Source organism: Centropristis striata, chromosome 6 (assembly GCF_030273125.1).
Source record: "Centropristis striata isolate RG_2023a ecotype Rhode Island chromosome 6, C.striata_1.0, whole genome shotgun sequence".
Classification (NCBI taxonomy): domain Eukaryota; kingdom Metazoa; phylum Chordata; class Actinopteri; order Perciformes; family Serranidae; genus Centropristis; species Centropristis striata.
Genome location: NC_081522.1, coordinates 7,638,795 through 7,654,059, shown reverse-complemented (window position 1 = coordinate 7,654,059; position 15,265 = coordinate 7,638,795). Strand labels below are relative to the sequence as shown.

At 39.7% G+C, this 15,265-nt stretch overlaps 1 protein-coding gene across 1 annotated transcript in view; it reads right to left on the bottom strand.

Moving 5' to 3' along the window:
* Positions 1-2,993: 2,993 nt before the first annotated feature.
* Positions 2,994-15,265, bottom strand: part of LOC131972702 (A disintegrin and metalloproteinase with thrombospondin motifs 20) — an 88,947-nt gene continuing 76,675 nt past the window's right edge. The window contains 10 exon segments of the mRNA XM_059334375.1: positions 2,994-6,087; positions 6,372-6,476; positions 6,796-6,887; positions 8,558-8,691; positions 8,839-8,933; positions 9,034-9,128; positions 9,996-10,125; positions 10,323-10,529; positions 11,085-11,255; positions 12,113-12,286. Of these exon segments, the coding sequence (XP_059190358.1) occupies positions 5,998-6,087; positions 6,372-6,476; positions 6,796-6,887; positions 8,558-8,691; positions 8,839-8,933; positions 9,034-9,128; positions 9,996-10,125; positions 10,323-10,529; positions 11,085-11,255; positions 12,113-12,286 (1,293 nt within the window). The 3' untranslated portion in view covers positions 2,994-5,997.

Genomic DNA, 15,265 nt, shown 5'->3' with positions numbered 1-15,265 from the left:
TATAAAAAAGCATGCTAAATGTTACTGCTGTAGCTGTCCAGTCACCGCATGGCAAGTTAAGAGGACCATATAAGAATGATTAATCACTGTTTAACTAAAATAAAATAATAGTAGGATAGCAAGCAAACATCATCTAACAAATAAAATATAGTTCAACTTACCCTGTGATTTGCTGAAGAAATGCAGGATTAAAATGGATGTCCAGAGTTGTTTGAGTGACTCCAACGTGTTGTGGCATGTCTCCTCTAGAAATACAGTAGCTTTCCGTATTTTCGCGGCCTCTCTGCTGTTGATTCTAAGATCACTCCCAGAATGCAATGCTATTTACGGTAAAGTACAGTATTTTATGGGAAACGGCAAGCTACCTACAAATATTGCCCAGAATGCATTGTTTTCTACAGTATAATACCTTTTTAATCGAAAACAGCATGTTACTGTCACAATTTGCCTGTTATTTTACAGCAATTTGTTACAGTGTAGACTCAGTTTAACTTCAACACAGACTAAGAGTAAAATAACATACAATAAGTTACTAACGTAATCAACGTCAAATTAAAAAATCTCTTAACTTAAACTCCTAACTTAGAAAAACAAAGACAAAGTGTGGTCAAACAAAAATTCTACCCATCTAAACAGATCCCAGGACTGCTATACATACTTACATAATACTATGTATAAACCTTTAGATAGGTCTAAAGACCATAGCAGGAAATATATTGGATGGACTGAAACACTGGCCTGACATTAATCCTTACACAGACAAAAAAATCTGTTAATTTTGCAACCTTTTCACAAGAACATAACATAACATAACATAACATAACATAAAACAGGGAGAGTGAATGTAAGATCTTGTTTGACTCAATAGGGGTCACTGTTTGCTCAGTTAAACGAAATACATGGTTCACTGGGAAACAATTTGAATTAATTAAAAAGAAATATCAAAAAATGAACTGATATGATATAAGCTGTGCTAAAGGTAAAGCTTTGTACACCTGTATCTTAAGTGGCAGATATGGTTGAAATTTTATTGTAGTAGTTAAATAATAATAAATAATTCTGGACTTTGCTGTACTTATTAGAGTAGATATTGCACTGTAACCTATCAACAACACTAAGAAAGCACAAACATTAGTTGCCAAAAGATAAAGTCAGTGTCGGTGCAAACCAGGTGAATAGTGGTGTGTGGATACGTGCTCTTTAGTGCAGGTTGCAGCTGCAGATCTGCACTGGAATGTCTGTGCTGTTACCTCAAAGCAGCCTGTGCTTCATGGTAAACATCAATCATTAGTGTCTTTTATGAGGATTCTCGGTGCAGGTTTGTGTTTTTCAGTTCAGTCATTAAAGATGTCTGGTTTGCACTCAAAGCAGGCCAGGGATGCTTTTTCCTAAGAGAGTCTGGAAGGACCTCAGCACATCTTGGTTTCACTGGAAAACTCTTTTTAACGGGAGTTGTTGTTGTGCTCCAGGACTCTTCCAAATCCTTAGATTAGATTTTAGGAACCAAGGCAGGCTTCTGGCAAGAAATCAAAGTGGTTCTTGAGGGACCAAAGTATCTGTTTTCATTTAATGTACAAAGCTATCTCTGTGAAATGAGCCCTGGAAAAGTGGCTTGTATATAAACAGTTTGGTTTTACTGAAGTACCTGCACCTTTATTACTGAGTCACTCTGGTGACATAATTCCTTGAAAATGGTACTTTCCACCTTTTCATGAAGTTTTCAAAGCCTACTGGGAACTTACCTCGGTGATTTGACATAACAATTTGATGAGTCATCGAGCAGTTGACAGCTTCAGCTGTTTCCAGAGTTTGTGTACTTCAGTGAGAAATGGATTTAAAGGCATTTGCTCTGTTTATGTGTTTCTTAAGTGGAACTGAACTCTTGAAAGTAATGTTGTGGAAATGCAACCAGCACCACTAAGTGAATCCACATGGAGCCACAATCTGGCGAGCGCAAGCACCCAACCAGCGCTGACCTGCTGCCCTTCTTTATTATCCAATTGGCCTCTCAGTGGTGGAGAGAAACTTTGCTATGGTGATAACAAACACATGAGGGTTTACTCACAAGATTTTGTTTTAACCTATTATTTATTATCTCTGTAATGAGTCCCCCTCTGTTCAAAAATGTGTTTTGCATATTATTAATTCATCCGGATGTTTGACCTCCACCGCACAGAGTGATGCATGTGCAGTGTTTGACACCAGAAAGCTTCTTTTTTTCATCTGTCATAAGGGGAACATTTTTCTGTGTATGTTTATAGTTTAAAACATGTATGTAACAGCATGCATTTCAGACATAACTTTTTTAGAAGCCAGATGTGGTTTAGTATGCAATACTAACGTGCAGATTGAAGCTTCCAGTGAGACATTGGGAATGGGCCTTTAAGTAAAATTTGGAAATAAACAATATTTGTATAGTCAAATATTACACATTTGTTTTAATGAGGGATGAGGAGTTCTTAAAGGTGAAATTGAACTTTTTTCACAAATTATTATTCAAGCACAGAAGGTTTATATTTATCAAACATTTATTAGGAATCTTCAAAAATTGATAGTCTCTTCAAAATGAAACACATAGTTTTCCTCCTACCTGTAGTGCTATTTATATTTCTAGATTGTTTTGGTTTGATTTTGCCAAATGTTAGAGAAGGCCAACATCTCAACAGCTGATATCTCCAACACTCGGCAACTCACACCAAAACAATCTAGATTGCTAAATGACAGGTTAGTGGGAAAATAAGTAATTTTGATTTTGTGTTGAACTGTCACTTTAAGAACCATGTTTGCAGGGGTAAACATCAACAAAAATCAACTTGTATGTAAGCTGAAAAGCATGTTTTTATTATGACTTATTTTTAACAATGTTAGTTTAGTAGCAAGACATACAGTATAGGTACGGTTAGTAAGCATAGCACCAGAATCAATCATTCATTTCTTTTATACAGGCTACATACATACTGTAGGTACATATGATTCTTAAAAACATCTTTGGATAAAGCATGACAAACAAGCACACTGTTTCTCTATTCAGTAGCAATGCCCATTCAATATTTTAGCACACTGTTTACAATTCAAGTATGAATATTAAAAATACACATATATCATAAGTTACAAATCTTAACGGTTATTACAAATAAAAACAAACAGGATTACATTTCTACAAAATGTATGGCACATAGTGCATCAAGTATTCTTTAAATTTCTGATACAGACCTCATAGAACAATTGCCCATCATAAAAACAAATGACGGCCAAAGGTTTTCTAGCTGCTCATTGACGTATTTTTTTATTTTTATTTTTTCAGCCATTCTTTCAATCAAAAGAAGCTGCATTGTCTGAGAAGAAAAAAAAAATCTGCATCTATCTTCTAACTTTGGTTAAAGCTGAACATCAGAGTACCAGCATGTTAGGTTGCTTGATAGCTGTAGACGTGGTCATGGTGAAAGTCATTTAGGATGAGTTAAGTACTACTCATGGGCAGGTTTCCTCATGCAGTGGTTTATCTGATATATCTGGCAACCTTGCAGCTAGATGAGAGGACCATTACATGCATTCTAGGCAGATCCTACATCTGCCAAGGAGCCATAAGCCAGTGTTTTCCTTCTCAAGATCAGAGGTAATTCCAGTAGTTCAAAAGCACCATTCAAAAGATCCTCATTTTAGGTTAGTGGTTATACACTACATATAGTAGTAGGCTAATACCTTTTATAGCAAAGCAGACAAAGGACAAAAACATCAGACAATGGCTTCTCCGCTGGTAGTAGTCATTGTACCGTAAAACACAGAACATATCTACAGTCAATACAGAATAAATATGGTCAAACATAAATATATTACAACACATATCTCAGTAGAGTATGGATGTTTGTGAGAGGTAGGGGTTGCAGGTACCTACAGTAGGCCCGATGGAGGGTGTGAAGTGAGACATCACACCTGATACTGTGTCACGGTGTTACAGATGAGAACTTGTCTGTGTGGCGTAATTAAAGAAAAACACTTATAAGAATCTAAAAATAATGGAATCCTTGTCGATTTAGAAAAGCCACTATACTGTACTGAAAATATTGAAAGATTTCAACTATTTTCCTCACAAAAATCAGTGAACATACCTGACAGCAGACAAACTAAAACTATCTGTAGTTGTTTTTAAGGCTCCTCACGCTCTCCTAAAGTTTGACCTCTGAAATAAGGCAGGTCATATCAGTAGTTAGTTGCGAGCTTCACTCTTTCTTTAAGTCTTGAGGCCCAATAGTTTGACATTTTGGTAAAAAACAATTTCCCTGCCTGAGTGAGATCGATACCATTCCATGTCTGTAAAAATACTGGGAACATTGTTGAACTCTAGATTTTATGTAAAGATGTCTCAACTTCTTCCAGTTCTTCAAAAATGAAGCCAATATATTGCTGCCATCTTGTGCCAGTGATGTCATTTGGAGCCAGAGTTTGTTCAGTAGTGAACAGGTGAAGGAGCCACAATATCGAGGTCTCAATTAGAAGCACAATGTGAGCTGTCAGTCATTTTTTAAAGCATCAAATAACTAATTTAAACCAAATTAATCTGAAAATCAAACAGCTTTTAATGCAAATTATGACCTATACTGCAGTCAGCCACCAGGGGGCAATCAAGATGTTTTGGCTTCACTTTTCAGCAGCAGTAATGTTGTCTTTTTATACAGATTGTGGGGTAAATAGATCCAGTCCAAAGACAAAGGTAAAGATGGAGTCTCTGCTGTTTTCCTGACAACTTCACAAGTGATGTCGAGACTCCAGGAAGTTATTGTGTTATTGTTTTTGTTTTTTGCCATCTCGCTAAGCTAACAAGTTGCTGGTGGTAGCTTTACATTTCTAGTTTTTACATTTACTAAACATGGGAGTGGTATCAATCTTCAAACTCAATCTATCAATCTGACAACCTCACAAGTGATGTCGAGACTCCAGGAAGTTATTGTGTTATTGTTTTTGTTTTTTGCCATCTCGCTAAGCTAACAAGTTGCTGGTGGTAGCTTTACATTTCTAGTTTTTACATTTACTAAACATGGGAGTGGTATCAATCTTCTCATGTAACTCTCAACCAACTCTCAACAAAAAAAGTAAGTAAGAGTAAATACCAAAATGTCAAAATATTCTTTTAAACTTGAGTTAGGCCAAGATGATCTGCAGTGTAGCTCATTAAGTAGTCTCAAAAACATACAGTGTTTTTGTATTAATTATTTTTTATATCAGTCACACTGTAATGATAACCATCCCTCACACACTATTTCAATGTCTGTCCATAGCACTTCTTTGTCACCAGAGGATTGCAATGATTATAACATACATACATACAGTGTAATGAGTTCTATACTATCTGATCAATTGCAGGTCAGTTATATAAGTGGTAACTAAATTCTCCTTACAGTGTAACTCTTAAAATAAATATCTATGTACCGGGGAAGGTGCCATATAACAAGATTAGTTCCACGTACTTCATGATGAAATTCTGGAATAAGTATTTAGCTTCTTTTTTTTTATAGAATATGCTTCACTTCACAGAATAGCCATTATAAGTGTTTTCTAAAGATGAGAATCTCTTCCTTGAAGTATAAGGTTTTCTATTTTTTGTGTAGTCGCTTTCCCAGTGTTTTGAAGTTTTATATCCCTTTGTATGATGTTAAAAAAAATGCACAACAGTGTCAGAAAAAAAAGCATTTCAGGTTCCAAAGCGCAGGTGGGTTTGATAGCAGTTGCAACACTGTTGGCATGCAAATATAGCTTGCTCTGCTTCAGAGTTTACAGTTTGGATGAAGGACCTGACGAGGCCCGAGAACTGCACAGAACGTAGTGTCTTGTATGCTTAGCTGCCATGTGGAAACCGGGGAAGTTTTGTAGGATGATTATTGTTAAATGCTCCTCCATTAAACTCACAGATGGTGAAGGGGTGCAACAAATCACCATCATTGCATGTTCCTGGACTACTGTCTCCAGGATAGATTTAGGGGTTTGGTCTCTGCATGGCCCTCAGTGGACTTGAAGGAGTAGGCCGTTGTGAGCCTGGGGAATGCACTTCCCACAGAAACCACCACAGCGGCCGTAGATTCTTGTTCCGTCCTACAGACAAAGACAAACGAGAAAGGAAAGAGTGGGCAAAGGGCAGCTTTTAACGCGGGGAATGAACGCTTCATAAATGTCAGTGGGGATTCCTCTTCAGTGAATCAGACAGAAATACTACATGGAAATTGAGATGACATTTGAGAGAAACAGTCTCATTCCAATACTCCACGAACAAGAAGCACAATTACATCTCAGTTACAAGATAACGCATTCCTTAAGAGGCAAAAAGCATCAGTCTGACAAAGGACAACCATTTTATAAATCTACTGTCAGCTTCTTACCTCAGATCTGTGGACTTTGACGGACACATAGTTGCCCTGTGATGTCCACTTGGTGGCCTCAGCCACTTTGAGACCAGTGCCGATTAGATTTATGCTAAACTGGCCCTGGGAACACACATCAGATTGAGTTATTTCTGAGCTGTTATTTAACCAGGAAGGTCGAGCTCATTCATATTTATAACTGCAGTTACTGCAGAAGAAGTGGCTTAAATATATGCTACTATGTGGTTAGCACTTGAAATGGAGTAATAGAGTTAAGTTAATGCAGGGGAAAGGGCATTTTACCCCACAGGTCCGAAGATGATAGCAGAAAATGTTTAGTAAAAATCTATTGTCTTTCACTTTCGGGCCTCTAACAAACATATGACACAAAAACACATATGAAACATTTCTATGAAGCCATATTTAACAGTATTTCACCAACCTGTGGACACTTGGCTGCACTATAACAATCTCCCGCTGTAGCAAATGGCACAGGTCGACCAAGAAGAGTCTGGGAAAACTGGAGGTCTGTGACTGGCAAACAGCAGAGACACAAATATAGAGTCACAATGCGCAGCAGCAGAGGTAAATATAGACTGAAGACAGCGGTTGATGTCACTTCACTGTCGCCAGATGTTTTTCTCTTTCTAAAAAACATTCACACAACGAAAAAGTTCTTGCAGTGAGATTTGGGGTGTAAATTGGAATACAGTAATTCATCTGCTTATCAACTCTATGCCCTCAAAAACCCCAAATAAACTGTAAAGCAACTACAAAGAGTTTTTAATTGGTTATGAAATATGAAATACTGATGCCTCTATATGACTAAGTTTTTTATTTAATATTTTAATGCCATTTTCAGGTAAAAATCACAGAATTACCTTCAAAGAACAAAAACTCATATTTACTCTGATGTGTAGCTATTGTACACTCACCTGCCACTTTATTAGGTATACCTGTTCAACTGCTTGTCTATGCAAATAGACAAATTTTGTTTTGTTTTTAATTGTTTATTGTAAGGTGACCTTGAGAGTCCTGAAAGGCGCCTATAAATAAAATGCATTATTATTATTATTATTATAAATATCTTATCAGCCAATCACATGGTAGCAACTCAATGCATTTAGGCATGTAGCCATGGTGAAGAAGAGCTGCTGAAGCTCAGTGCATCAGAATGGTGAAGAAAGGTGATATAAGTGACTTTGAATGTGGCATGGTTGTTGGTGCCAGACGAGACAAGATTTGTGAGGAGACTAGTTTTATGTAAATCAAACATTTTGATTCAGTAACTCAATCTGAACCTCGTTTCCCTGACTCTTCTGTTCATTCTCATTTATCCTGCTTTGTCACACATGAGGACCATGACCAGTACCTTTTCCTGCACTCCCTTCCAATGCCTGTATAAAATGATGATAGAGTTCACGAGATGCTTCCCTTCATCTTGAACTCATTATTCCCCCCTCAGCTCTCCTCAAGCCGCCTGAAAGCCAAATGAGTACCATGCAGAGGGGGATGGGGGTGGGGTGGGCTGGGTGGGAACATGTGCTGTCAGGACCCAGACCAGACGAGGAGGATGGGAGGATGACTATGTAGGTTCTAATCCAACTTCCCCTCAGCACATACACACAGACACACACTGTACACTAATCCACATACTCTAATCAAAGGCATACTTGGACACAACAGGGGAGGTGGAGCTGACTGTTATAATGAGTGGAGGAATATGGCCTGAAGATGTGTGTGCATTGGTGTGTCTGTGAATGTGTGATTGCTCGCATGCTAGTATTAGTAAGTGTTTGATATTGATGCGACTGCATGCATGGGTGTGTGCGCTTCTCCTTCAGGTCTTTCTTGCGTGCGCTCGCCAAAGAAAAGATGTGCGAGGCAGCATCACTTATTATCTGTCGGTGCTTGAGCAGGCACGCATGTCTGTGTGTTGCACGCACACATTCCTTTACTCTTGCGCTCACGTGTTTGTGCTGAGAGGCCCGGTTTCAAGTCCTTCGCTTAGTGATGTGAACACGGAGCGCTTAAAGGTCATCATTCTGACTTCAGTGGAGAGAGTGTGGAGAAGTTGGCACGTATTGCTTTTGGACGTTTCGGTATTATACGCTATGGGACGAGGCGTTTGAGGGTTAAAACAACACTGATGTGTGGTCTCATTACAGTAGACAGTGTAAGGCAATCACACGGTAATTACGCACTCATTATCCTCAGGGAGCTCAGGTCCAGACGAACTTTGTGGAAGAGTGTGTATCCCGCTGCTGAGTAGTCGTTCCTGCAGTCGCAGTCCTGTCTTCGGCTGCCGTTATACGGACATTCAAAGGGGTTCAGCAACCTTTGTATCAAAAACAGTGACAATTGGTATTTATTGAAGACAAACACAGGAATCTAAACACTCCTACAAACACTACATAGTATGTACATGGTGTAACATGCAGCACAGTAACGCTGAGCACATCAGTCATCACTGCATTATACACACCTGTGACCGTACACCTCGGAGTAGTTGTCTGTCTGACCGCTGCGCAAGGTCACATACTCCTTGGGGAAATCAGTCTGCATCTCAGCACAGTAAATCTAAAGGCCAAACACAGTGAGACAATACATGAGAGCCTGTGGTGAAGCTGCATGTTGAGTTAAGATGTGTGCAGGAGCATTTCTGACATAACAGGCACACCTGGAGGATCCTGGACTTGACTTTGAGATAGTATTCCCCATCTATCTTCACACCTAGTCTCATCTGAACCTCTCGGCAGGAAGTGAACAACTGGCCTGGGAGAAGAGATATGAAGGGAGGAAGGAGAGGTTTCAGTGCGAGGGCAAGGAAACAGAAACACTGAAGCCTGCAACTACTTTTGAAATTCTACCTGCGCAAGCAAGTCAATACATCTGTTGTCAACAAATGCCAAAAAGATTGCAAAAGCTAATAAATTAAACACCACAGTGAGAAAGCACTGTAACCTGGCTCCCATCTTCTTAAATGAGAGCTGTTGTAAATGTCCCATTATTTGTGCTGCCTCCTCTGTTTTCCCAGAGTGCTGTAGAGCCCATATCAGGCTGATTAGCTGATTAGTATTAATACTTGACCACAGAACTGGCTGTCACCCGAGCATATCATTTTAATTTCGGCAGGGCCTGACTTGGCAGAAGCCAAGTTGGGACTGAACAGCCCAATGCGCAAGTACTGAAAATTCTGAATTGTGGGGGAGTGAACCTACAAACTTTGGCCCGCTGCCGGGTTTTACAGAGCTTGCAAGTTCACAATGAAGGCTGCCTCGGCCCAGCACACACCCCTGAGGCGTTTTGACAGACTGTCCATTTCACAATCTGTAGAAAAGTGCTGACTGTCTATTTATTGTTCCACTAAGTAATCACTCCAAGAGGCTTTAAGTGGAGGTCGCTGTTCCGCCTAATGTGTTAAAACAAAGCTAAAAGTTGAGTTTCTGTAAACGCAATCAGACACGGTGTTGATTTCCATATACAGCACAGTCAATTTAATAGCATCGCTCCAAAAATTCCTGGTTGGCAGTAAGAACTACATGGATCTAATGGTAACATTTTTAGTTATGTACTTAACAGCCAGAAAAACCTCTGGGTGTTTGAAGAGCAGAGGGAAGAGAAAAAAGGAGTCTGACTCACATTCTCTGTCTTGACAAGCAGCTTGAGACTCAGGTCTTTCTGAAGGACGGCAGTGTTTGGACGGTTGGCCTTTGGAGGTCACGCACTCCACTCTGCGCTCCATCACTCCGGCCCCGCAGGTCTGCGAGCACTGGCACACGCACGAAAAATACACACAAAAGCATTCAATCCCGCAGCTACGAAACAATTGGCAAATAAGCTGCAACCAGATCCAAATCCACAATTGAGATTTATCATCAGAATGCACAAGTCATCAAAATGTTTTGTGTAACTGGCGATTAGCTCGAGAGGATTTTCTCACTGCCTAACAAGCGCTTTCTGTTTCACCTTGCTCCATGGGCCAACTTTCCAGTAGGTTGTGTGCGGGCAGTCCCTGAGGAGGCAGGGCCGGGAGCCAGGAGGGTGGGGCTCGGGGCAGTGGGTGCTGGCAGAGGAGGACTGGGCAGCAGCATACGGGCGCAGAGCCTGAGAGGAGGGCACCACGGAGCAGGAGACGATACGCTGCTGGTAGCCCACACCGCAGCTGGCAGAGCACTGAGATACACACACACACACACACACACACACACACACACACACACACAGACTGTTACTACAGACTGGCATGAGCACATGTTCACACAGAGCAGCAGTATCAGATACACAACTGGATTTCTTATTCTGGGCCTCAGTGGTACTTGGGCCTTTAATGAGAATCTTTCTGCTGACTCATTGTCCACTGTCTGCCCTGTATCAAGATTATTTCTTTTGAAATCCTTTATTATAGTATAAAACCTTTATCTCAAAGTGTCAACAGCCTTGTTTTCAGCTTTATGACCATGTAATTTAAGATAATCCAGTGGGGGTTTTAAATGGTTTATTTAGCATTAAAAGCTTGAGAACCACTTTAACCTTAAAAATAACACTTAGTTCTTTATTTAAAGTATTATGAAAAATTTTAAAAAAAACACCAACATTTGTAGATCCATTTAGATAGCAATTGGGGGAGCTCCATTCTATTAAATTTATTTTAGATTTGCTGCTTTTCTTTGTTTAATGTTATTTTGTCTGTAATACTTTGCTGTTTTGAATAACTCCTTTTATTCCTACCTGGGACCATTCCCCTGTAATCCACATGTAGTGGCAGGGAGCTGCTTTGCAGGGCTGCTGTGACTGTGGCTGGGAAGATGGCTCACAGTAATCCTCCTGGACAGGTGTCATCCCTGGGCTCATGCACCCTACCTTCCTGCTTCTTATGCCTTCTCCACAGGTTGCATTACACTGCAAGGAAATGCAGCAGGGGAAGAAATCAGTAAGAGTGAAGAAGAGTTGGCAGAGGGGGGGCAGTGTTGTACTTTCAGCAACACCACCACCAACTTCTCAGACTCCTGCTTGTTTCTTTCGCTCTCCAAATGGACACTCCTAATTATGTAAAGGTTTACACAAGTAGGGAAAATTAAGTGTTGTGTGACAACGCCAACATTAGCTCTGGAGAAACGCAATCCCAAACATGTGCTGTGGTGGACAATGTTTCCATAAAAGATGAAAGTTAAGCTGCTTCCCTGCGGCTCAGTCATGGTTTATAGCAGCATTAAAAAGTAATAATATATATGAGAATCTTAAAATTAATTTATGTAAGGAGTCAGCTGTGTGTGGATTGTCAGGGCCCAGCTGTGAAAGAAACAAGGCAGTAAGTTCTTGAGGCGACACAGACAGGAATCTGAACACTGCGAACATTCTGTAGCAGGAGGACACCACGCCATGTCCCTACATGGTGCCCCTCTTTTATGCCTCACTTTGGAGGACAAAGCATGGGACATTAAAGAAAGATGAGCAGAGAAAATAACAGTCTGCTAGCGTGACACAGAACAGTGATATTCAGCAGGACAAAAGAGATGATGGCCATCGGTACTTTGAGGTCTGATATGATTTGCCGACTGATGGTTATCACCAAAGCCCTCACGATTGATGTGAGAGAGCAAGGGTACCTGCAGGTTGTCCATTTAATGGTGCAGAGGAAGAGAAAAAGAGCGGAGATCTCAGCCAATAAAAACCTTAATGAGATGGTTAAACATCTGTTCATGGCGGACGTGTTGCAGATAGGAAGAGAGAGAGAAGGAATGAGTGTGTGTACTTACTTCCTCCCATTCACCAGCAGCCCAAGTGTAATGTGTGCATTCCGCAATTTGGCATGGCCTGGCAATGGCAGGACGCTGGCGAGCATCACAGAGGTCCTCTCTGACCCGTCCACTGCCCTTCAGCCTGCAGTAAACATCTCGGTTCTGAATTCCCACTCCACAGGTGACAGAACACTAGGTAAATAGACACAGAACACACATCTGACTGAGAAAAAGGCAGCAAATGAAAAGTCATTTTATGGCATTCATATTTTTTATGTGTTTCTCATACCGTACACAAAGCCAAGGATATAGGAGAAAAAATGCTTATTATAACAGCATTCAAATGTCATTTCTCTCATGAGGCTGATTTTAAAGGTGCACTCCACTGACATCACACATAAAGTTCTGTTTACTCTTCATGAGGAGTAATACCGATAATGTCATTGGGTAGTCTTTGGAGAAACTTTTAACAGAAAGTCTTAAAAGAAAGTGTATTGTATTTGTATTTAGAAGTCTAATGAAAAACACAACTGAGTAACATTTAATAGAATAAAGTACATTTAGACTTTGACCAATACTATGGACTAAAGGTCAGGAGACGTTATCCTCTGCTGCGTAGCTAATCTTACTGTAAAAAATGACCGGCACCCGGAAGAAGAACACTTGACTTGGATATCTGTCATCTGGTTATCTGCTGGCTTCAACAGAACCCAAGAAATATTGGTTGTTCCCCCCAGAGGCTAAACCATTATCAGACTGATAGTTGATGCGGTTTAATATTTACCAAGGCAAATTTTAGGTGTGAGGTATCATTACATGATTTGAAGGGCTCAGGGAAACATATGAATCTACATTTGCACTGGGTTGTACATTATGGAAGCTTATTAGCAACATATATTGCAATAAATGTGCAAGATCTTAATATATCCATTGTGGAACATCAAGTAAATCTTTATCTGTTTATCTGTGATGTGCTTAAACATTGTGGCACAAGAAGAAGAGTTATAAAGTGCATGCAGTGCTAACATAAACCACTATAAGCTACTGGTCATAAAAGACAAAACAGGGCTGTAACAGCAAAACAACTGCGTGTATTTCATTTAGTACGTATGCCTTTATTACTCATGAGGTCAAGTTGCCATTTTGCAAGAGAGAATTGTGCTATTCCTCCATTCAAACGTTTTAAAGACTCACTTTAATGTGAGAGTAAAATGTTTGTTTGGTCTGCAATGTCAGATTCACTGCTTTGATGCTCCTGAACAATGTACTTAATAAATCCAAAGCCAGTTTGTCGCTTCTCTGTGAGACGTATATCTGGGGTCACACAAAGGTCTATCTCAAGCATCTCTTTGATGTGCTTTGAGAAGCATACCTGCATACTGAGGAAGCACTCTGTAAGGCTTGAGCTGATCAGCCTGATTTCTTTCCAACTCTCCTACAGACCTCAAAGAACTGCACCAAGCCTCAGTGATTTCACACAGTCAGAAAATCTCTGCATTATACAGCGGGTATCAAATTTCCAGAAAACTTCCAGATGTATTTGTGTTGTTCATTTCTCGCTGCAATTGTGTGTTATCATTACAGAGTGTGTGGTTGAATGTGAAGGGTCAAGGACTTGAGTTTGGAAAGAGAACAAAAAGCACCACAGGAAATCTGACCTTCAAAAAAAAAAAAAAAAGGCTTTTTTAAGTCCTTACAAAGCATGAAAATCAAACCTGCTGTTAAAGTGATTATAGTCGCTGTTAACTGCTACAGCTAAAGAAACCGGATTCTTTTTTCCTTCAAAGACCTGTAGTCCTTTTATCAGAGAATGGGGACATCATGGAACTATAGATGATACATTTTGAGACTATTTTATGACTTCATAGTGGTGCTGTCTGAGCTTCAATAGCCCTTAAATGGTCAGCTCAACAAATACACATTTTTCCACTTCTGTCTGTCTGTCTGTCTGTCAGACAGAAGCTGTGCAAATAAAACCAAATTATCTTTATGGCTAGATAGCGCTAAACAAGAATATGAAAACATATTTTATTTTATTGGATGCAATCGAAAATATTTCACAGAATATATGTGAGCACAGCATTACAAACAGCCGGTAAAAAGAGGGAAATGAATCTTGTGTCCTTGTCTTACTGGGTAGTCCACACCCCTCAGCTCCTCTGACATATTGCCCATTACCCCCCCAGTCAGAGGTGACTGAGGAGGCCGGGTAGCCGTGGAATAACTAAAACAGTGGGTGCTGAGGTTTCAAAGTTGTCACATGCATGGATATTAAGATATAAAACATGTCTTTATGCTCTAGTTGAGGATTTCATGGTTGCTGGTGGTATGCGGAGGAAGATGATTGCTTCCAGACACCAGCGCGAGAGAGAGTGAGAGGGGAGGAGGACACCCTCAAAGTAGGGGAGTGGAAGGAGGAGGACGTGGGTCTTCATGGATCTTTTGGGATTCAACAGTTACATAGAAAGGAGGAGGGTTATTTAAGATTTTCAAACAGGAGATGGAATAATTTTTGCAATTGAAAAAAGGATTAATAAATTGAATAATTAAAAAAAAGATAGGTATGAGCATATTCCCAGATTACACACACCTCAAAGCAGCTAGACAATATTTTATATTTTAAAAATGGATCTCATGACTTGTATTTGAAATAGGTCATCAAGTCATTTGGTCTATAAAATGTATAAAATAGTGAAAAATGTTCATCAGTTTCTTTAAAGATATCTTTAAATGTCTTGCTTTGTTTTGTTGAGTCTAAAACCCAAAGATATTTGGTTTTATATGATATAAAACAGGGAAAAGCTGGACATCTCCATATCTGAGAGGCTGAAAACAGCATTTTTATCAATTTTGCATGAAAAGTTAACTAAATGATTGATTGGTTATCAAAACAGAGGTTGATCACTTTTCTGTCAACTGAGTAATTGATTAGTCAACTAATTGTTGCAGCTCTCATGTGATGCGGGTCACTTATAGTGATGAATCTACAGAGCTCTTAAGTGTTTTTTTTCTTATTGTTTATTTTCCAGTTTGGCAACCTCACCATTTTGGTTCACTCTCTCTATGTAAGTGCTGTGTTCACAGATGTTTCCCAAAAATCCCCCTAGTAACCAAAAAACCCTGCTCTTGCAAGTTTAAAAAGACAACCAGTACAAGCTTTTTGCATATATT